This window comes from Lissotriton helveticus, chromosome 2_2 (assembly GCF_964261635.1).
Source record: "Lissotriton helveticus chromosome 2_2, aLisHel1.1, whole genome shotgun sequence".
Lineage (NCBI taxonomy): Eukaryota > Metazoa > Chordata > Amphibia > Caudata > Salamandridae > Lissotriton > Lissotriton helveticus.
In genome coordinates, this window is record NC_136060.1 from 291,016,065 (window position 1) to 291,040,736 (window position 24,672).

The window sequence follows — 24,672 nt, forward strand, 5'->3', positions numbered from 1 at the left end:
GAGGAGGTTTGGGGACTAGAACCACTGGGCTCGCCCAGGGGCTCTCAGAGGGGGTATTCAACCTTTACTACGAATGTTTTATTCTGAATACTTTTACCACGCATACTTTCACTCCGCAAATACATTCATTCCTAATACTTTCACTCCGCAAATACATTCGTTCCGGAAACTTTCTTCACGCAATACTATTACTCTGCAAGGAAAAATTGCATGCAAATTATCAGGATACATATGTGAGACATAGATGTGCATTTGTTTATGCACTGGCCTTGTGTTTGTTTAGCTATCTGTCACTTAAAGTAGTCATTATCCAAAGCATTTGCTGCTTGCATGACCATACTACGCTTGATAAAATTATTCGCATTGTCACTTTAATGTTTCTATTTATTGGGCTACTGCCGTTGGAGGACTGTGTTGATTTTTGCTGTTGTTGTCACCACTTCTGATTTTTCCTTTTAATTTATATTTATAGTCCCCATAATACTTCCATTTTCAGCGCGTTTCCTCTGCTTGTTGCAATACGCTTTTACCTGTGCATACATTCTCTGTTATTTTCCTGCTGCATAGCTTTGCTTGGCTTTTATTTCCCCTTAGTTCTCCACACGGCCGACCAGTGCTGCTCGAAAATTATTCATGCTGAATAGTTAGAAAAACAAGCACTGCATTCTACTTTCAATGAGAAAATAAAAAGGACGAAACGTATTTCAAGAAAAAAATGGACGGAGCGAGGGAAAAATGATGTGGAGTGGATAAAGAATTTTGCAAATGGTGAAGCACTTTACAAGGTAAGCGTAGGGTAATGTTGAAAAAATTAGTCGCCTTTTTATGTTTTTTACTACTTATGACGAAAGCGTTAATTCATTATACTAATACTTTTACTTTGCAGAGTGACTTCTACGGGAAGGGATGCTGGAAAGATCTTCGGAAAGGTAAGTTAGATTTTCTTATCAGTAATTAAATTAAAATGATAGCAGGTTTATGAGGATGGCATTTCAATGACTTATTTCCGTTGTGAAAGCAAACGTTGTTCACAAATGCATGATAAAAGTAGTTTTACATGTTTCAATACATTTTTAGTTGTCATTCCTTCGTTGTAAAAAAATGCTGAGTCATTATTTTTGCGGAATTAAAAATGCGTTGTGATGGTATGCAGAGTCATATCATGCGGAATAAAGTCATATAATCCTCAGAGGGCTCAATTACCCCTAACTCCAGCATCTTGCTGACTTCAGTTCTGATGCTTTCCTTGACTTGGTCTGATTGTCGATAAATTTTGTTTTTGACAGGGTTACTGTCACCAGTGTCCACATCATGGGTACACCAGTTGGTCAGACAGGGGCAGGGAGAAGAGACTAGCATACTGTTGCAAAACTTGTTTGCAGTCAGTCTGCTGTTGGGCAGAAAGGCTGTCTGAAAAGACTACTCCATCCACTGACCCATCTTTTGGACTGCAAGAGAGGAGGTCAGGGAGAGGTTCACTCTCTGCTTCCTGTTCCTCATCAGTCACCATCAGCATGGTGATGTCAGCCCTGTCATGATAGAGCTTAAGGCGGTTCAAATGGATAACCCTTTTGGGGTCCTGCTTGTGCCCAGGTCCACTAGGTCAGTGACCTCACTCTTTTTCTCCAGGATAGGGTAAGGGTGACGCCATTTATCCTGGAGAGCCCTTGGTGCCACTGGCTCCAAAACCCACACCTGTTGCCCAGGTTGAAATTCAACCAGTGCAGCTTTTTGGTCATACCAGTGCTTCTGAAGCTCCTGGCTGGCCTCAAGATTCTTGGATGTCTTTGCCATATAATCAGCCATTCTGGACCTTAGGCCAAGCACATATTCCACAATGTCTTGTTTGGGTTCTTGGAGAGGCCTCTCCCAACCCTCTTTCCCAAGACAAAGTGGTCCCCTTACAGGATTACCAAACAGAAGCTCAAAGGGGGAAAACCCTACTCCCTTCTGTGGCACTTCCCTATAAGCGAAAAGCAGGCATGGCATCAGGACATCCCATCTCCTTTTGAGTTTTTCAGGGAGTCCCATGATCATACCTTTCAATGTCTTGTTGAGCCTCTCAACAAGGCCATTGGTTTGTGGATGGTATGGGGTAGTAAACCTGTACTGCACCCCAAACTCCTTCCACATGTGTTTCAGGTAAGCAGACATGAAGTTGGAACCTCTGTCTGAAACCACCTCCTTAGGAAACCCTACCCTGGTGAAGACACCCAAGAGGGCCTTGGCTACTGCAGGGGCTGTAGTAACCCTAAGGGGAATTGCTTCAGGGTACCTAGTAGAAAGATCCACTACTACTAGAATGAACTTGTTCCCTGAGGCTGTGGGAGGTTCCAGTGGACCCACAATGTCCACCCATACCCTTTCAAAGGGGACCCCCACCACTGGCAGTAGCATCAGGGGGGCCTTTGAGTGGCCACCTGTCTTGCCACTGGCCTGACAGGTAACACAGGAGCTCACAAACTCCTTCACCTTTTGGTGCATCTGGGGCCAGTAGAAGTGGCTGACTAGCCTCTCCTAAGTTTTGTTTTGCCCCAGATGTCCAGCTAGGGGGATGTCATGAGCCGAAGTTAGGAGGAACTCCCTGTACTTCTGTGGCACTACCACTCTCCTGCTGGCTCCAGGAGTGGGGTTTCTTGCCTCAGCATAGAGTAATCCCTCTTCCCAATAAGCTCTGTGGGTACCACTGACATCTCCCTGTGCTTCTGAAACAGCTTGCTGCCACAGGCTTTCAAGAGTGGGACAGTCTCGCTGACCTTGGCACAACTCTTCCCTAGTGGGTCCCCCTGGGCCCAGGAGTCCAACCTGGTAAGGCTCAAGCTTCATGGGCAGAGCTCCCTCTAGGGTTTCCAAGCCCTCTCCCTGAGGAGAGGGGTCCTGAGAGGCTTGCTGTGTAGAAGCTGGTCCCCCAGTCTTCTTGTTTTTTTTCTCTTGGTTGATTGGGCCATACGTTTAGGCTCCAAACCTACTTGTTCACCCTTCTTTTTGCTCTGTACTCTGGTTTGCATACACACCAGTCTAGGAATACCCAGCATGGCTGCATGGGTTATTTGCTCAATTTCAGCCCAGGCTGAAGTTTCCAGGTCATTTCCAATCAGACAGTCAGCTGGTAGCTGTGGAGAGACCACCACTAGTTTTAGGCCAGTAACCTCCCCCCAACCTAGTGTCACCACAGCCATAGAGCGATTAGTGGTAACACTGTCAGCATTGGTGACTGGGTAAGTTTTCCCAATCAAGTATTGCTCTGGGGAATCCAGTCTATCTTTCACCATAGTGACACTGGCACCTGTATCCCTCAGGGCTTCTATTCTAGTTCCATTTATAGAGGGGTATTGCAAATACTTTTTCAGATTGGGTGGTAACCCAGCTGCATTGGCAAACTCCATTTCCCCCAAGGACACTAGACTAGCTTGAGTGTATTCCCAGATTTGCTCTGGGCACTCCTCTGATCCCATCTGTAGACTTGCTGTCCCTGGAGTAGCTGTACTGGGTGCCTTAGGGGCTTTGTTGTGGGGGCAGTTTTTGTCTACAGTTAAATATCCCAGCTTCTTACAGTTGTTACAATAGGCCTTGTTAGGATCAAAGTTCTTCCCCCTATAGGGCTGAGGCACATAGGGAGTAGTTTGGGACCCACCCCCCTGTACAGATTTTTGGGCCCCTTTGGAAGACTCAGACTTTTTATCTTGGGGATTCTCACCACCTTTCTCCCAGGGAGGTTTTGTAACCACCTTCTTTTGGTCACCCCCAGTGGTTGTCCTAGTCACCCTAGTCTTGACCCAATGGCCTGCTTTCTTTCTCAATTCTTGGGGAGAAATTAGACCTAGGTCTACCAAATGCTGATGCAACTTTTCATTTGTGCAACTACTTAAAATGTGTTCCTTCATAAACAAATTGTAAAGTCCAGAAAAGTCATGCACATTGTGTCCAGTTAACCAACCATGACTGAATAGTCTACAAAATCTATCCATGATTGGGTCTGGGTTTTGTGAGCCCCCTGGACCTAATTCTGTACTCCTCAGTAGTGAGCCCAAATCCCTCAATCAGAGTTTTCTTCATGAGGTCATAGGACCCTGCATCTGATCCAGAGAGGGTCAGAAGCCTGTCTCTGCGGTTACCAGAGAACAGTACCCACAGGAGTGCCCCCCAGAGAGGTTTCTTTACTTTTCTCATATCACAAGCCCTCTCAAAGGCTGTGAACCACTTGGTGATATCATCACCTTCCTCAAATTTAGAGACAATCCCTTTGGGGATTTTAGGACCATAAGATTGTTCTGTATCCTTGTTATTGGTATTGCTGCCACCAGAGATAGGGGCTAAGCCCATCTCTTTCCTTTCTTTTTCCAGAGCCAGGAGTCTGGACTCTAGACCTAATCTTTTGGCCAGCTTGGCTAACAAGCTGTCCTCTTCACTGGGACTAGTCCCAATGTCTTCTCTGGGGCCTGGCCCACCTGTGTAGGTCCTAGGGTCCCAAAGTCTGATTCTTAGAATTAAGGATACAGAGGTGATTTGGGGGGGGGGGAATTATCCTCCTCTTCTAACACCTCTTCTTCGTCTGACTGGTCATCATCCTGTTCAGAGGGGTGGCCTTTAGCATACTCAGCCAAGAGCTCCTGGAGCCCTACTTTAGTTGGAAGCAGGCCCATAGGTATATTTTTCAGTTTGCATAAGGACCTTAGTTCTCTGAAATGTAAGTGTAAGTAAGGTGTGAGGTCGAGCTCCTCCACCAGGTCCTGTGCCATATTACCTTCACTAATAGTTGGGGGTTGTTGAGACATCATAACCTGATAGTTCCAACCCTCTAACCTGACTATAGTGACTTTTATTTTTCTAAAATCCTACTGGGACTTTAAGCAAGCCCCTACCAGTCTTTTAGTATTTTGGAAAAACCCATTTCAGATTTCTAAAGGCAATTTATGAGTTCTGTCGCGTGATCAGATCGTAACCAATTAGTCCAACAAATGCAAGTTTGTATCCCACCGCTGATCCACCAATGTGAGAAAGAGGCTCTATATATACTGGACCAAAGTGAGGTATAGTGTGTATAGAGACCACCAACCCCAGAGGTATAACAGAGGTTAAAGTCAGGGCTCACCTTACTCTCAAAAGTGGTAGCTTGGTCGAGCAGTAAGGCAGTAGTAGAGGACAGTGTAAAGCATTTGTTGTACACACTCAGTCAGCAAAAGGTTTCAAACACTCAAGGACTGAACTCCAGGCCAATTGTTTTTATATCAAAAGATATAGTTGTTTTATTTTTAGAACCAATAGGTATAAAAAATATACTTTTCTCAATTGTGAGTGATCTCAAGTAATGACTTTGCAGAAAGAAAATAACTTTGTAAACACAACAGGTACAGGGGTTGCAGTAGGCAACACAATTCTAAACACAATCTAACATTGAGCTCAATGGGTTTTTCTACAAAAAATGCAGTTGATTACTTTGTAAGTTACTTTTGTAATTCCAGGGCTGGATCCTAGATTCAGCCCTGGGGTCTAAGCTGAAAATAGTTTAGTAAAAATGTTTTGGTTATTGCAATGATTTTTGAGGCATATAAAAGTATTTTAAAAGTTCACACTTAGAAACTTTTCAGTGAAAATCTAGCCATGTTATCCAATGGGAGAAAATTCAGGTTACAGGTAAAGTACGTTCTCGTTACTTTTGTAATCCAGTACTGGGCTCCTAGGTCCAGCACTGGGATCTCTACTTAAGACAGGTAAGTAATTATGTTTCAGTAGTAGGTACGATTTTTTTTAAATTCTTTTTATTAATGCACACAAAAGGAAATCATAAACACATACAATAAATACACTGGGTTGTATCTTAACACGCATTACATATATAGATGTCCTCCTGATCAAAGAAATACAGCAGAAATAACTACATTCGGGTTCAGGGGTCCTCTGACATTACTGGATCGTCCGGTGCGACAGGAGGAGCGCATATATCACCCCTTTACATATTCCAGGGCCCCCAAATTTTACCCCATTTCTTGGGTCTCCCCCTGGCCACATACACCGCCCGCTCTCTAAACATACACCAATTCAAATCTTCCATCCATTTTCCAACAGTAGGCGGCTGATTCGCCCCCCACAATTGGGCAACATTACGCTTGGCAATACCGCAGGCCAATGTGGCCCACACCTTTCCATGGGACGAGAGGTCAGTTGGATCCCAAACATTCAGGAGACACTGCCGTGTGTCCAACTCAAAGCTGACTCCCCACACCTCACGTACCTTTGCATGAATAGCAGACCAATACCCCCGAATGAGAGCACAGTCCCATAACATATGAAAGAACGTTCCAACCTCACCACATCCTCTCTTGCATGCGTCGCTCGCAGCCAACCCCATTCGCGCCATTCGTGGGCCAGTAACATAGCAGCGATGGAGGATCTTTAATTGAAGCAGCCGGAGTCTCATTTGGATTGCAAGGACCCTCGGAGAGGCCACAGCCTCCCTCCAGTCTTCATCATCTAGGATCAGTCCATCAGCTGTCCATTGGTCCCTAAGAACCACTAGTGGATCCTCTGTGTGACTAACTAGTTTTTTATAAATCAAGGAAATCGTCTTTGTTGGAAGATGACCGTCCAACACTCGATCCTCCAATGGGGAAGCCTCTGGGAGTGCCGATTCCCGGGGAATACCAGCAAGCAGCGCATGCCTAATCTGGAGGTAACGAAACCTCTCACTCCCTTGCAGTTGATACCGTTCCTGCAAAGTTTCAAATGGAAGGATGCCATCCTTACCCCAGAGATCTCCTACTCGGGAAATCCCAATGAGGTCCCATTTGTCAAAACCCTTGGACTTCCATAAACTTCCCAAGCGTTCAGAGTTCCAGAGAGGTGTAGCCAGTGTGATCTTCCCCTTCCATTTAAGGGAGCGGTTAGCCTCGTGCCAGACCTGAACAGCAACCGCCGCTGGTCCCATCAGGGGAAAACGTCCACGCCTAGCATACAGTGCCCTAGTAAACTCTCCCCCGGGAACCTGACCGTGGTCCATAGCATAGGCCGGGATACAGCAGCAAGCCATAGATGGACTGATTAACCGCCGCCAGTTGTGACGCCCAATAATACTTACGGATATTAGGCAGACCGATACCCCCGTCATACCACGGCATCGTCAATTTTGGGTCCATGGAGTTTTGGAGCGCATATAGGAAACGACGACTTAAACTCTTTACTCTTAAACAGAACAGCACGACCGAGAAGGGAGAGCGGAAGCGATTTCCATCGGGTCACATCACGTCTGAGCCGTACCAGGGGCGGCAACAGGTTATTGGAGAACCTACTCTGAGGGTCCAAGGATACAAAAATGCCAAGATATTTAAATCCCTCCATTTCCAGTTTAAACGGGCAACCTGGAGGAACCTCCGGGGGATCACCACTCAAGACAAAAAGGACCGACTTCGTCCAGTTAATGGCGAAGCCGGAATATCTTCCAAACACCTCCAGAACGTCTAAAAATACTATGAGCGAAGTCCGAGGGGAGGTAAAATACAACAAAATATCATCCGCATAAACCGATATCTTGTCCTCCCACTCGGGCGTCCATCTAAGCCCCCGAATCGACCTGTCCCAACGGACCCAAGCCGCAAGCGGCTCGAGTGCCAATGCAAATAACAGCGGGGAAAGAGGACATCCCTGTCTGGTGCCCCTCCCCAATGCAAAATCGGCCAATCTATGGTTATTGACAACTACTCGGGCCAGTGGACCGGAGTATAAAAGGCGGACCCAAGAAACAAATTCCGAGCCTATGCCCATCTTGCCCAGGACGGAAAAAAGATAGGGCCATTCCACTCTGTCGAATGCCATGGTAGCATCCAAGTAAAACAAAAACATTGGCTCGTGTATTTGAGATGCCCCTCCGAGAACCCCATGTAACTTGCGCAGATTAAGAGCCGTATTCCGGCGGGGCATAAAACCTGACTGATCTGGGTGAATCAGCGTCGTGATGACCTTTACCAGACGGGTCGCCAACAGTTTTGCCAAGACTTTTGGTTCGGCATTTAACAATGAGATCGGCCGGTATGAAGAACACTCGGTCTTCGGCTTGCTTTCCTTGTGCAGGACTATGATATTCGCAACACGCTGATCATATGGAAGCTGACCCCTCTCCCTACTCTCCACAAACATGTCTTTGACGAAGGGAGCCAACTTATTCGCATTCACTTTGTAGAGCTCAACGGGGAGCCCATTAGGGCCAGAAGCCTTACCAGAACGAACCCCTCTAATCGCCTGCGCCACCTCGTAATTTGTGAGGGGAGCGTCAAGGAACTCCACGTCCTCGTCCGACAGAGTGGGCATCGGAATGTCACGGATCAAGTCTGCATTCTCGGACTCCGAGTATTTACATTCGGCCGCATACACCTTCCTATAATAACCAGCAAACACGTCCACAATCTCCTGCGGGTTCATGATTTTATCTGACCCAGTAGGCTGCAGCACCGGAACCAACCGCGATGCCCAATCCCCTTTCTCCAACCAGGCTATCAGCTTCCCGGCCTTATCCCCGTGTTCATCCTACTCTGGGTATCTGCCAATTGTGACTTTGCGTTATCATGGGCCAGGCTCCGGTACTCATCCTTAAGGAGGCGCAAAGGATGCAGTCCCTCCGACATGGAAACAAGCGACACCTCCCGCTCCAACGCAAGCAACTCTGATTCCACCCTATCAATCTCAGCACGCCCCTCTTTCTTCTTTCCGGAAATATACGATAGCAGTTCCCCTCTAAGGACAGTTTTATACGCTTCCCATAGGGAACATTGGAGTCTACCGAGTCTACATTCTCTTGAAAATATCTATCGGCCACCCTCACAATCTCCTTCTTTGCCGCTGGGTCTCAGAACCGCCAAGTACTAATAAGTGCAACCCGGGCCACATCACGCCCGCCAAGGTCTAAACTGATCCAAATAGGTGAGTGATCCGAACCCCCCCTAGCCAAGTGCCACACCTCCCGGAGCCACGCAGCCTGGGCCGCAGGCACCAGTACATAGTCTATCCTGGAAAGGGATTTGTGCGCAGCCGAAACATGAGTGTATTGAGAATCACTGGGGTTTTTAAGCCTCCAACCATCAAAGTTACAGTTCTCCCCTCCCACAACCCCGAAATGCCAGCATATCTACCCCTATTATCGGTCCATATGGCCTGTATGGCCAACGGGAAGGTGTTCTTAATCAAAATCCCAGCCCCTCTCGACCCGGTCGTAAAACCAGCATGCGCAACCAACTTATAGCCCCCTCTGTGGAGAGCCATGCACCGCTTTCCCATAAGGTGAGTTTCCTGCAATCACACCACATCTGGGTATTGTCTCCGAATCAACTGGCCAACCATACCCCTCTTAATCTTATCCCCCAGCCCATTCACATTCGAACTCAATGCGGAGATCTCCACCACCCCTTTAACGGAGGACATCACCATTCCAAGAAAGAACAGGATAGCATGATGGCACCCAGTGTTAAAAAAAAAAACATACAATAATACAAAATACAATGAAATGCAAATTCACCCGGGACCCCCCTCGAACCCGCCTCCCTGCACCCCTGCATACAGCTTTCGCTCATCCCCAACTAGAAATGTGCCTGTCGCCCCCAACTAACCTACAAAAATCTAAAAGTAGAACACAGAGGAGGGCCTACAAATTGACCCACCAACCCCCCCCTCCCGACTCTTTGCGGACACCCCTGCACCCTAAGATTCCTCAATGACATCATGCACACAATTCAGCAGGAAATCCAATTTCGAACCCCGCTGAAACACCCCCCGGAACAACTATCCATAGCCCCCTGCTGAACTCATGCTAAACCAAGTCATTGTTCCTCAGCTTCCCCCTGGACGCAGGACTCTTTGTCCGGCCGCTGTATATTACCCAACCAGTCCGCAGCCACATCAGGATTATCGAAGAACCAGGCCTTCCCATCAAGTTCCACTCGAAGACGGGCAGGAAACATCATGGCGTACCTCATGCCTTTGTCTCTCAGTTTCTTCTTGATCGAGACAAACCTCTGCCTTTGTTTCTGCACGGCCTGAGTAAAATCCGGAAAGAACAGGAGCGTCGCATTCTCGAATTCCAAAGGATCAGCCGCACGAGCCGCCTGCAGGATAGCGTCTCTGTCACGAAAATTAAGGATTCGGGCAATGATCGGTCTGGGATTCGCCCCCAACCCGGGGCCTGCCGCCCGGCACCCTGTGGGCTTGTTAAAAAACTTACTGAGGCGCTTTGGCTTGAGGTGATTAAGGATAAGGTTCTCCACAAAAAGATCCATGGCATGCCCCTCTGCCTTCTCCGGGACACCCAGGATGAGAACATTACTGCGTCGGGCCCGCCCTTCGTACTCATCCAGCCGCCGATCGGTGCTCTCTCTAGATGTCCGAAGATCACGTACCTCCTGCCGCAACTGGTTCACATCATCAATAAGACTCGTTGTCTTCACCTCCAGCGATTTAGCCTTCTCGTTCGCCTTTGAGAGGTCCGCCCTGATCAGCCCCATTTCTATCAAGCTTTGTATCCAGAGTCTCCATCTTCTGGCCCAGGGACGTCCGGACCCCATTGATAGCCGCCATGAGGTCTGTTAAGGTTGGTTCCTCCACTGCGGAACGATCGTCGGCGCTGCCGCCCGGTCCCCTCTTAGACTCCTGAGGTGACCCCTTAGGCAAGGTATACCTGTCCAGCTTATTAGACTGCACCTGCCTGCCTCCCCTGACGGTCTTAGGCAGCTATTTTTCCGAATCCGTCTTCGTCGCCATCTTGTCGCACTCCAGGCGACCTCCGTCGAGATCCGGAATGAAACTCGGGGGGTATCCAGCAGATCAGTGCGTGTACCGTCTCCCCAACAGGGGGCCGACCCAATCCAGTGGCCCAGGGTCAGTCTCTCAGCAGTCGATACCACCGAGGTGAATATCCTCCAGGACCACCTGTACCGCAGTCAGCACCTCCAAATAACCCCGGCGAAGGCCCACCGGGAATGCAGGGCTGCCCAAATTCAGTATCTCTCACCTGCGGGGCTCCGCATCAATCCTGGGGACCCCGCGTCGTCGCAAATGACCCCCGGGATCCATTGGGCACATCTACCAGGTTATGGCTCACCTCCGGGGAACCCCTGAACACAGGGTGAGACCGGTTGTCTCCCGCCCTACACCACTAAGAAATCCGGAATTGCCGCCTCAGCGGAGGCGTCTCCAGGGCTCCCCACCAGGGACCCTCAGGCAGGCCTCAGTGCAGCCCCGGACCCAGCCACAGCAGCGACCGCGGGGGCCGACAACCCCACCAGACCGACGTCCCGGGCCTGTAAAGGGACCACCACACACCAGGTCTTTATTTCACGGACCCCCCTCCTCCAGGGGGGGCCCAGAGAAGCAGGTGAGGCAGCAAGAGAGCAGCAGCCAGCAACCCCCACGACCGCCGACCGGGCCGGCACAAGGCCGCCCCGGTGGCCGATGTTGACAAACTCCGGCCGGGGGGCGCTGGAAATCGAGGACCTGGCTTCCTGCAGCAGCAGGCCGCAATCTTGCAGGCGGCGCAGCGCGGTTGTCGGGCACCAGGAAAGACCGGAGATGTCTCCGCGAGCTCCGTTTAAGTTCCCCCGCCCGAAACGCGGGTCAGGGGACAGGATAGTCAGCAGACTGGCGAGCCGGTGGAGCGGGGCCGGCCGGAGCCGATCTTCAGGCGGCCATCTTGGTCGCCTGCTCGGCTCCTCCCCAGTAGGTACGATTTTTAAGGAATATTTCAAGTTTTCAAAAGTAGACAGAAGAAATTTCATAGAAAAGCAGACAAAATACGGGTTACTAGTAAACCCGGTTAGGATTACTTTTGCGGCTCAGAACTGGGCTTCAAGGTACAGTTCTGGCTTCTCTCCTGATCACAGAGTACTTTGGAATTCGGTATTCAACTGATTTTTATAGGAATATTTTAGAGCTTCAAAACTTCACACGTAGAACATTTTTCGAGTCATACCAGTCAATGTTATCCTATGGCAGGAAAGCGAGTTATCTGTTTCCAGGAGAGTACTCGACTGGTGAAGTTAAGGTTCTGGGCATAGAGTCAGGGGTGCCCCAGGGTCAGGTAGGTACAGTTGGTACACCCTCAGCGGCACAGGGGTAGCCAGGTGCAGAGGTAGGTAGGCCCAATGTTATCCAATGGACGGGAGGGTGCCTTTGGTTGGTGGCTGCAAGCAAGCAGGCCACACGGCTGTGGGAGCTAAGCTCCTGGTCACTTACTCAGGGCAAGTGGGTAAGTAGAGTAGGGTAGTAGTTGCACTTCCAGCGGCACTCTGGCGGCTGGGTGTAGGGTGCTTTTGAGCCATCGGGCGCCCAATGTTATTCAATGGAAAAGGTAAAAAGGGAACAAAGGCTGCAGGTGCGACCACCACTTGAAAAGGTAAGTTGGGATCTTGGAGAAGAGGTAGGTACCCCAGAGGAAGGTACAGGGGGCTGCAGGGAGCCGGATGCAGGGGTGTTTTTGGTGTCAGGAATCTTACCCTCAGCTGGTCGAGGTTGGGGGGTCTCTGGTTCTGAGGCTGCAGGCGTCGTCTGGTTCGTCGAGGAGGGTCTTTGGGCACTGGATTTCGGGTCCCAGTCGCCGGGGGGACGTCCTCGTGGTCGTGGTTCACTCGGGCACGGGCTGGACTCGGTGGGTGCAGAGAGGGCTGGATTTGCGGTTCCTGGCTGGCACCAGGGGTGTTGCTGTTGGAGCAGAGCCTCTGCTCATAGGAGTCTCAGTCTCTAAGAGGGTCATGGCAGGTAGGTCCTCCGGGGTTCTCGAGGTTGCTGCCCACAGGAGACTCAGGGGTTAAACAGGAGCAGGTTCAAGGATCAACAAGCCGCTAGGGCTGGGGCCAAGTCAGTTGTCGATGTCACTTAGTTAGTAGCTGCACGGCAGGTCATCCTTCTTCTTGTTCTTCTTCTTGTCTTTTAAAACTAGATCTCCGGAAGGAAGGTTCAGGGAGCCCCTAAATACTGAATTTAGGGGCGTTACAGGTTGGGCAAGGGCAGGGACTAATAGGTCCCTGTCCTAGGGTGGGTACACCCCTAGTCTTCTCCTCTCCTGTGGGCAGGGGGCAGGAACCTAGCTGTGATTGGGCAGGGCTCCCCATCTTCATCTCCAGAACTGGGGGGGGGCCAGTTGCTGGGTACAGCAAATGGTCTGGAGAAGCTCACAGAGGCGGCAGGCCTTTGAAGCTTCCCACTGCCCATCCTGGGGGAGGAGACCTAGCACCTCGCCCAGGATGTGCATTGTTGCAGGCCCAGGAGAGCGGGGGGCTCTCCACCCAGAGGTCCAGCAACATGTCTGCTGTGTGGCAGCCTAGGCAGCCTCTCAGTCCAGACTTGGATTGTAGGTTAGGTTCCAGGGGCATCTCTAAGATGCCCTCTGGTGCATCTTAAATTAAACCTCACACTGGCATCAGTGCGGGTTTAATGTGCTGAGCAGTTTGATACCAAACTTCTCAGTCTTCAGTGAAGCCATCATGGCGCTGTGGAGTTCGTAATGACGACCTCTCAGCACCATATACTCTTAAATGGCAGCACTGCACTTACAGTGCCCAGGAATGGCCCTGGATCCTGTAGGGGCACAGGGCTCATGCGCCTATGCCCACACCACTGGCATAAGGCACCCAGGTAGAGGGGCGAATGATGTATGCCAGGGCAGTGGGGTTGTGGGCATGGCACACAGTGATGTGTGCCATGTCGACTCTCTGTTTAGCTCTGTACTTAGACACTCAGCCTACAAAGCCAGTGTGTGGGTGTCAGGGTACAGGGCCCCCAAGGGTGGCACAATAAATGCTGCAGCCCTTAGGGGTCTTCTCTGGTCACCATGCCCTGGGTACCTAGGGTACCATTTACTAGGGACTGATAGGTGGCCAGAGAGGCCAATTGGGTTTTGTTTCAACACAGCTTTAGGGAAGGAACACAGACCCTGGGCACCTGGTTGGCAGGAGCCTACGGCACACTCAGTCAAAGCACATCAGCAGTTCAGCAAAAAGTGGGGGCATACCAATGCATGAAAGATGGCACTTTCTCACAGGTATACACTAGGGACACTATTAAATCCTGACAGTTCGAGGTATACATAATTTCGCTTCCCAATGTTATTTTGTGTTTTAGTGGTACTATATTTTGCTCTTCAAACATATTTTTTTCATGCAATAAAAATATAAATGTTTAATGTTCCTATCATGCCAGCATTATGTTTGAAATGTAGGTGATATATAAAATGGATATCTCTGTTAGCAAATTGTGTTATTATACAATGTGCTCTTAAGAGTTTCTTAACTTCAGCAAAGTCAGTTATTGTGATGTCATTGGGATTAAGAAAAATTATGTGATGCAACTTCCACTTCCCCTGGCATTTTGGCAACTTAATGCCCATGGTGTCTGTGGATGTGCATACTTCCACTGCAGCCATCTCTGAATGGGTTTGTTCAAATATTACAGACGCAGTCAAAGATAGCCATCATGGAGTCACAGGCATCCACTGTGACTATTTCTGAATGTATTTGTTATCTTTGAACATGCCCATTTAAAGATAGCTGATGCTGATGAGCAGGCGTCCACGGTACCTGTGCAAGGAAAAAAGTATTAACATAACCATTTACAGTGTAGCGTACTGGCTATGTCAATGTTTGTTTTTATGTAGCACAGGTTAAGCAACATTAGCAAGGCCCTAACAAATCCTAGTTTTAGCAGATAAGGCTAACTCTCTTTTAAAAAGACCTTAAGGACCGTTTCACATCATTACCTTGTCTTTTTTATTAAATATTTTAGTATAATGTTTGCTAGTTTACAATGTGGCCTGTTCAACACACTATGCCTCAATACAACTGGTTTACAAATTCTTTTTGTGGAAACCTCCTGTTCATGCCCGGATTGGGATTCAGAGTTTCAAAGTAATTACTGTAAATCAGATATATTTCTCTTTCACATAGTGCAATGTGCATGGAAAGCAATGTTCGAAAAAAGGCAAAGCAAGTATAATTCATACCTGAAGCCTCCAGTTCATCACTCTGTGCCTCATTCCAAGCCAGAAAACTCAGAATGGTGTGGTGGCCGCGCACCTGGCCTTTACCTGTAACACAATTACCAACTGAGATTATGCTGCACTCCTAACGTGGCCCCTCGTGATTGACAAATGATGTGGTCATTCCCGAATAGAGTTTGGGAAAAATGCAGCAATGGTGCTTTTTCTCAGATAGAATGTTTGTTTCAGGCCCGGTAGTGTGGAGCTGAAATTCAGCAAGAGCGGGTGATTCACTCTGAGACTGCAGTAAGGGCAGGAGGTTACTTGGTGTTGATTTGTCATCAGTGGACGCTGTCTGTTTATAACCAAAGCAACAGCGGTTGATGTAACTGAACTGCACACCTAACCTGTACATGGGCGGAGGGTGAATCTCAATGAGAATTGCAGTTTTACACTCTACAAATTCCCTTTTTAGGTTTCGCCTGGCGTAGCACTGCGCAGCAGTGTTCGTGCAGGCGAAATCTTATGTTTTAGCAGTACGGGGCTTTGTCCCGCCTCTCTGTTCCATTGGCTAGCTCCATAAATGGAGGCTAGCCATTGGAAGAGAGATCTGTCCGTCATTGTCGGAGCAGATTCGTGGGCGTTCCGGCGATTTTTACTCATCCCGCCCCTTTGCGATCGTCATGCGGCGGTGGGCGGTTGTTTATTTTATTTTTTTCTCGGCAACGCGGCCGCCATTTTTTCGTGGAGCTGGAGCGGGCGGGTCGATCTCCATGGAAGTGGTCATTCCTCCATTTCCACTGCCTGCCCTGGGTCAGGATTTCCATCAGAAATCAGGGACTTTCCATCAGCGCTCAATTATGGACCATCTTTTTGATTTGAACGACAGACCGTAGTTTTTACACCAGCCGAGCAGCGCGCGCGACAGAAACATTCAATGGAGCTTCTGGTGTCAGCACTTCTAAGAAGTGCCAGCCCCGCATGCACACCATGTCTCTCTGTCTGGTTGGTTCCTGTATGATTATTTGGTTTGATTGGTCTGTGACAACTGGACAAGTCCTACATTTTTGCGAGAAAACATGTAATTGCTTGGTAAGCACCTTCACATGGAAGTCAATTAACATGTCATAGTGCCCGGCAGAGGGGCAGATAAACACTCACGATATTTTGAGACCACTGCCCTATTTGCAATGCCTTGCGAACAGCTGCGTTCTATCGACAGAAAAAGCTTTATCCGGAACCCTTGGTCCCGAATGTAAGGCCGCGCTTGTGTCGGTGTTGTTTATTCATTCACTCATTCCTATGCACGGCCATCGGCCATTATAGTGAAGCTGCATAAAGAGCCTGTCTAGTACTTTCTATGCGGTGAATATGGCCATCCGCATCTTATGTTCTTGGGTTCCTCTTTAACATTGAATACATCCACAAGATGATATTTAAAGATAGCACTGAATTCACTTTTGTTTTTGCTAGGGAGATAGGCACTTCCTTCCAAAACATGGCTAGAGGGATGTGTTCTTCAAATATTCAACAGGAGGCCGCCTCGCTGAAACTGTCAAATGTTCTCGATTTACATTTTTTTAGATGTCGTTTTCATGTATTTTGACCTGTGGCTGCCACACATTTTTTTTAAAATGCAGTTTGAAACAAATTGTATTAACAAGGGGTAACTTTACACATACAAAGAACAACCTGGCTTTACACCAAGGGCTGAATGATGACTTTTGCAAATTACCCGTCCTTAATTTGCAAACTTTCTTATGTCAAGGAAACAGGTGACTAGAAACCTGGTATTACCTAAAACAAGTTGGGCGTGTGTGGAGTGTTATGAAACACTGGCCGAGCGCAAAATAACAAGTTCGGGGTGGAGCGCGAGCTGGGTGTGAGGTATGCTGGTCCGTGAAGGGAGGGAGGGGTAGGAAGAGCCTCTGTGGGGTGGCTGTCATTAGGAGAGCACAGGGTGTGCCCACCTCATCTAACGAGGCCTTTAGTGCCGGCTCTCTCGGCCCAAGCCCTCAAAGAGATCAGAGGGCCATGGCCTTCTGCCCATCACAAAGGGGGCGCAGACAGGGCGGGGGGATGCTAGAGCCCTCCCGGCCAGAGCGTCTCCGGCAGCTGGGGCTGCTCCCCATGACAAAGGAGGTGCAGACTCGGGTGAGGGGGGGACACGGCCCCCCTCCGGACAATGTGTCTCCAGTGAGCCCGGGACTGCTCCGCATCACAAAGGTGGAGCAGACTCGAAGGGGACAGGGCCCTGGGCTGCTCCCCCATCCCCACAATGAGTCTGCAGAGTAAGATTGGGGCCTGCTCCCCATCAGAAAAGCTTTAGAAACCAACTCCCGCCGACAGAAGCCTCCGAGTGTCCACTCCTGGGATATGGCTGGGATGGGGGTCTGTAAGGGGCAGTGCTTGGCATTGGATCTAGCTCGGTGGTGGATGCGCACTCATGGTAACCTGTGCTTCCCACAGCACAACTGTTTCTACGAACGTGTCACTTTCACTAAAGTCTGTTCTCCCCGATATACTGACAGGTCCCCGGAACCAGCTGCACGGACGGACAAATAGAAGCAGCTTGGATACATATATGCACTGCATTATGGAAGAGGGGATACAGCAAGATATGTCACGAGAGCGCTGCACCCTACAGCGAGGTTTAAACGGGGATCTCTGCCTATCGGGTCCCCCTGGGATATTACAAGACCATCTCTGTGGCGTGGGACACGGCAGGACGGCGAACATGTGCCGCCCCGCTGCACACACGAGAGAAACCGTAATCTCTGCCGCTCACACGAGAAAAAAATCACATGCAACCCCTACTGAATATACTGACAGGTCCCCGGAACCAGCTGCACGGACGGACAAATAGAAGCAGCTTGGATACATATATGCACTATCTGCTATGCATAGGGACAAATCAGCTAGACACGGAGAAATACCTCAAAGCGATGCTACACATATGTACGCATCCCTGCAGCTCTGCTAATCAGTAGAAAAATACTGTCACATACAGACAAATACGTTTAAGCCACGGTACAGATAGCGTCACTACCTGCAAGGTCTGCTGTGCCCACAGATGATTACTGGTCACAGACGGTCACGCGCAGGGTCTACACATAGCACGATGCACGGGCGCGCACGAACTGGCCCGCTCCGCTGCACGTGGGGGCAAATACAAACCTGTGCTACACATATGGACGGACGCTCCACACTGGGACAAACCCCTGTAAGCTTCACATAAGAAACGACTGCAAGATCCGCTACACACATGAACGGCAACTCTCTGCTGCACTTGAAGTTTAGCAAATATCACACAGCATTATAGAAGAGGGGATACAGCAGGATCTGTCACGAGAGCGCTGCACCCTACAGCGAGGTTTAAATGGGGATCTCTGCCTATCGGGTCCCCCTGGGCTCTTTAGGGAGAGCAACGAGCGGTGCCAGCATGTGAGAGCCTTGGCTATGCCAAGCTGTAGGTGTGTCTGTGTGTGTGTGTGTGTGTACACAACCATTAGTCCGTGTGTGTGCAAAATGTAGGTGTGTCAGTGTGTGGGAAGTTGTGGGTGCTTGCATGAGCGTGCCGGTGTGCAAGTATGGGTGTGGGCACAATTGTCAGCGTGTGATTAAGTGGTGGGTGTGAGTGTCCCCTGTGTGCAAGTTGTGAGTGTGTCCGTAAGTTGTGTGTCGGCATGCGTGTAAGCACGAGTCAGTGTGTGCAAAAGTTATGTTGTGTGTTTGTGTCAGCGTGTGTGCAAGTTGTGTATGAGTGTCAGTGTGTGTGTAAGCACGAGTCAGCATGTGTGCAAGGTGTGGTGTGTGTGTGCCAGCCTGCTGCGCTGTGTGTCTCTGGGCCTCGGCAGACCCCGGCTGTTCCCCAGTCCAGGCGAGGAATGAGCTCTCCTCCCATATCCTCAGCCAGCCTCCTCCGTCACTCCCTCCCACTCCCTCCTCCTGCAGCCTCTCCGTCCCCAGGGACAGCGGCCTTCCCCTGGCCCATCCACAAGCCCGCCCCACAACATCACCCAGCCTCCCCCGTCACTGCTCCCACCAATATCAACAGCACTAACTAGAACAATACGGTACAGTGCATTTAATTCTTCGCGATTAATTCTTCGCGTTACTATGATCGATGCTGGCCTGGACTGTGCGCTCTTTATGTTTTTAATGTGAACATTTTATTTACTTTTGTGATTTCATATAGCGCTAACATGGGCCGGAGGCATCAGAGTGCTTTACAGTAAAGCAGAACATGTGAATAACAAACAGACCTGGCCTTTACATAACTGATTAGTTGCCCACATGACTTGCGTTGCTTCTGACCTGTGCTGTATCTGCTCTGTGTTCCTTTGAACATTACTGACAAGGCCTCACCTTCTATCATTTATTTTTAACAATAATTGCCAGTAACCCCCCAGATCTCTGCCGATATAAATAACACAATTATTACTGACCAGTACTACACCTTTGCAAATACATTTTGTGAAATATTGGCCAGTAGGTCACATATTTTTAGTTTATATGAACAATATTGACAGGTAAGGACCAGTGCACGACTGACAAGCACACAAACATGACAATAGTGGGTGCAGCTGTGTACGAGGACAGTGTGCTCCCGTTGGTGTGTGCGACTGTGCAGTGAGAACACTGTGCTCCCGTTGGTGTGTGCATGAGTGCAGTCAGTGGGCGCGCACGCTGGTAAGCTCAAGCTAGGGTCACACACGCGGGTCTGTGAGTCTGTCCATCCATGGAGCAGTGCACTCAGAAGAGGTATGTGTGTTTGTGTTATTGTTGGTGTGGGTTTGTGAACTATGCGAGTGGATTCGGCTACGGTATGCCTGGGTGACTGACTGCATGTAGTGATTGTATCGGTGACGTCTGTATGGGTCTGTGGGTCGGTGTGTCTGGGTGAGTCTGTGGTAGGTCGGTGAGTCTGTGGCACAGCAGTGTGTGTATATGGATCTGTGGTAGGTCGGTGTGCCTGGAGGGGTCTGCGGTAGGTCGGTGTGTTTCGGTGACTTTGTGGCACAGCAGTGTGTCTAGATAGGTCTGTGGTAAGTCGGTGTGTCTAGAGGGGTGTGTGATGGGTGGGTGAGTCTGTGGCATGCCGGTGCAAGTCTCTCGTAGTTCGGTGTGTCTGGATGTGGCTTGCTGTGCCTGGAGTGTGAGAGACCGCATTCTGTGTCAGAAAGACAGCAGTGTGTGTGAGAGAGACAGCAGAGTGAGAGACAGCAGTGTGTGAGAGACGGCAGTGTGAGAGAGACAGCAGTGTGAGAGACAGCAGTGTGAGAGACAGCAGTGTGAGAGACCTTTTATTTATGTTTTGGTTTTTGAAACATAAATAAAACGCATTGTTATTTGCAATGTCAATAGCCCAAACTCGCGTAAATACGTGACCTATTGTATTGCAAATGCAATAGGTCTGGCATTTGGGAGAGATTAAGCTATTGGCATTGTAAATGACAATGCCATTTATTTTTCTGTTTTCAAAACCAACGCATAAATAAAAAGTTTGTCATTTACAATGCCAATAGCTCTAACTTTTGCAAACGCGAGACCGTTGCATTGTAAATGCTTGTTTGATTTTCCTTTCACATTCAGGTGTCAGGTGTGATACATGGACATGTTATGGCTTCCTGTCAAACAGGCCTTCCTCAAGGACCCAACAGGTGATTCCGTTTTAGGAAACGGGGACATAATATGTGTTTGCCATGGTTGGCTAGTGTGGGGCAGCCATTGCACAATAAACACAATGATGTGTTTGATATATACCACCAGAGTAGATGTATGCATTCCATCTTCGATGGGAAAGCTGTGATCTCAAAAGCCTAAATCTTGCTGTATGCCTATAGCTTTAATCTTTACCAAGAGAGCGGCCCTCAGTGCCTCTATTAGGGTGCAGCCACTGACAGCACCCACCTTCTCCAGGAACCCAGTGCCCTCCTTAATGTCTATATGTTGCATATACCTTGCACAGAGCCATGGCCTCAAGTGTGTTTCCTGACTGTGTGGCAGTCACCCTGTGAAAAGCTATCACAGTGGCAGGCCATTGGGGGTTCCTGGGGCACCCTTTGGCGACGTCAGGTGAGAGCTTTGCAAACTGTAGGCAACCTCTTGGCTGGTTGCCCTTCTGTGCCACAGAGAGGAGTATGGGTGCCATGGTCGTGGTTCTTGTTGGGAAGCATACCTTCATATGTATGGGGAAAGTAGCCATGTAAGAGAGAGAGAGTTGCACAGGGAATCTATGCGCGTTTGCACTGTTCTTATATATGTATATCTATCTATAACATATTACAGATAGAATATTGCACTCCCACCTATATTAACAAATAGGGCGAATGTCGACGTCCTTCAGCCATAGTGCTGCATTTGCGCTATAAATGTCTTTCTCTTCTTTGTAAAACGAGCTTCTTTACTTAATGTCCCCTTGGTTATATTTGTGGATATTTAATCACTTTTTAGGTCTCGCCTAGACGAAAGCAAAAGCGAAAGCTTTTGCTGTCTAGGGAGACAACTTATGTTGCCGCTTTCTGGGGAATGAAGGGGAATGTGGACAGCAGAGTGTTACGAATTTCTTCTGCAGGCGATTCCACCTCGTGAGCGCGCACGTCATCACTGACGCATGCGCACAAACAAAGGCATCCACACACTGCATATACACACACGCACCCCCCCTTAAACATACACACACGCACACAGACAGACAGACGCATGCATAAACACATTCAAACAGACACACACACACGCGTACACCCCACCCCCACTCACCCCTCCTCTCACTCAACTTACCTGGCGGTGCTCGGCGGCGGCTCCTTCTCCCGGGTGGCGGTAGCGCTTTGCGGGGCTTTCTCACCACATGAGAGCCCCGCCTTCCCCATGCGCCCGGCCGTTCTTCACCCGGTCCCCCATCTCGGGACCGGGACTCAATGCGGAGCCTTCGTGGCTCCTCGGGCAGCTCTCTCTGTCTCTCGGCGCGATGGGGCGGGACTTCCGGTTGGGGCCGCGCTGGCATTGGCCGGCTTCCCAACCGCTTCCGGGTCGTCGCGGGCAGCGCGGCGGCCCGGCACAGCCATGATGCGTATGTTTTTACACTGAGGTTCATTCCCTTGTTCATTCAGTCTCTCAAAGAAACATCCGCTTTTCTGATCACATTTTCCAACAACTGGTGAGATATTCAGAGTTTTGTAATTTAATGTTGACTTAACTGAAATGTATTTTTTAGCGCCTTCGCTTCATTTCTTTACAGTGTTAAGAAAGCAAAGCACTACGGAGGTAAGAGTGACGTGTCATTAGTGAAAGGGTTTGACGTGGATGCTTTCCCTCTAATGTATAAACTAAATCTAAGTTACACTCAGTACAGACACAGGTTCACCAGTCTGGATCGAGCCCTTGTCCCCTCCAATCACAGCAGATCAGATCTTATTAACTTTTGCAACCTCCCATGAGGACTGCCCCGGTTACATGTTGTGTTACTGGTCAAGTTATTTATAACTGTCGGAGCACTTGTTTTGCTGGTTTAGATTCAGGAACTCGATGAAACCCACGCTTGCTTGGTCTCCTCCGTAATCTGAACAGCTGGTCTTCATATATGCAAACGCTCGCTCCCCACCTTGGCTGCAGCTGCCTCCATCCTGCTGGTTTTAGATTAACAGAAAGAACTTCAAGCAGGGCACACTGCGACGTTGCGCCTTATCCTTAAGTAAGTTGGCAGTACCCTTTTAAAAAAGATTTACTACGGACACTTCTGTGGGTGCATAAGGGGCCACGTGCATTTTATCAGCACAGCACCCACTACGCTTCATGAACCTCAGGGCCGTGAACCTGGCACTATGTTAAAACAATGCACGTCGCTGCTGCAGCACAGCGCCGGTTATGCTTCATGAAGCTCAGAGGCTGTGAACCGGGCACTGTGTTGGTAAAACAATGCATCTCTGGCAGTGCTTCTCAATCCTCGCCCGCACACAAAATGAGCAAACCCAGGTCTCCTACTGCTCTGCTTCGGACCTGCAGGTCTTCTGTGCACACTGGTTATTGTGCTTGTACCTCAACACATCCCTCTACCCCAGTACACCTAGTTCTTCACATACACTTACAAAATGGACGGTGCGCCACCAATGCTGCTCAACCGGATCTCTTTTCATGCATACACATAGCGCTATTTTTGTCACCCAATGATATGCCTTATGTTCTAGCAGCATTTGAGAACAAGCATTTGCAATGCAATAGGTCTTGCATTTGCAAGAGTTTAAGCTTTTGGTATTGTAAATGACAATGCATTTTAGTTATCTGTATAAAAACACATAAATAAACTGTATTGGCTTTTACAATGCCAATAGCTAAAACTCTCGTAAATGCGAGACCTATTGCATTGCAAATGCTTGTTCTTTAGGTTTTTCTGTAGCTTGGACACAATCAAGGAGAACGCTAGAGCGTGTTACAGAGATTGCATGAAGATATCACATTTGCTTTTTATGTTTAGAGTGTTATCAGAGAGTAAGCATTGCATAAGGACACAAGAAGATCAATAGATTCGTAGATTTATATTTACAGGGGTCGGTGCTGTAATAAAGTTCTTGGATTGGAAGCATATGTATTCACTATAGCACAAGGGAGGCGAACACTATACTAGAAAAACGTCATGCACAGAATTCTTGTCCAGGAGGAGAGTGTGCGGGCGTGGACAGTATGAAGGAAGGTGGAACCAGAGTCCATTCCTCAAGATGAGGTGGCCTTATGTATAAATTATTAATTCAACCCAAATGCAGTACATGTGTGAAAGAACGACAAGCATATATACATACAGGTATGTATCCAAGCAAAGACCACTCTCTTTCTAACCATTATAATCCACGAGGGGCTTCCATTGATTAATACATTCATCATTAAGTCCCCCTCGGGACGCAACTAGCCTTTTACACTTGAGAGCCGCGAACACGCCAAGTAAAAGGAGCTACGGGCACTAATTTATTTAGCACGACATGATGCAGACAAAGGCGCGACTGCAGTGCGCCTCAGAGCTCGCCTCTCCGGGCTGCAATAGTCCACACCTTTACTTACTTGTGAATTTGGAGCGCCTCCCGCCCAGCCCACACTGGCGCACTTTGCCTCCTTGGAAAAGTCCATAATAAATGTCTCCAACAAACTTGTGCAGCTCCGGGTCGGAGGCGTTGACCAGGTCCACTCCCGTCTGACAGAGGATTTTCCCAGTCATCCACTTTTGGGTTCCCATAGCAACAGTTATGGTCAGAAAAGAGGCAAAACTTAAAGCCGAAACCATGGAAAACAGGGTCTTTTTGAAACAGCCTGGCATCCTAGGTGTTTCAGGAGATCATGTTCAGGCTGCTGTGGGGCAAGGATGTTCGCGAAGACTGCGGCGGTGCTGAGCGGGACAAACGCAAGATGCCAGTTCCTGGAAATATGCCGTTTTTAAGCCCATGTCTCAAAAACTAGAGAAGAAGTAGTTAAAACAGGGGTATATCTAGTCCGAAGAAAAATGCTGCTAGGATGACGTCCTGCGTCGCTGGGGCAAGAAAACCCTGTCAGAAAATAACAGCGCGGAGCGGCTTCCACCGGGGCGTAGTGTAACCCCATCTCTTCTGCGCCACTACTGTTTCACTGGGCGGCTTCATTGCCTCCGCCGTCAGACGCTCGGATTACAGCTATTCCTTGTCGGGCACGAGGCACGTAAACACAATCTCGCTGCCAGTCAGGGTGTCACGCAAATTAGAATG

The 24,672-nt window shown here is 49.0% G+C and overlaps 1 protein-coding gene across 1 annotated transcript in view; it reads right to left on the reverse strand.

The window, feature by feature from the left end:
• The window catches only part of CLRN2 (clarin 2), a 124,933-nt gene extending 100,682 nt beyond the window's left edge, over window positions 1-24,251 (reverse strand). Inside the window, exon 1 of the mRNA XM_078678976.1 lies at window positions 23,999-24,251. Within this exon, the coding sequence (XP_078535102.1) occupies window positions 23,999-24,251 (253 nt within the window). The remainder of the gene's footprint in view (window positions 1-23,998) is intronic.
• Window positions 24,252-24,672: the final 421 nt, after the last annotated feature.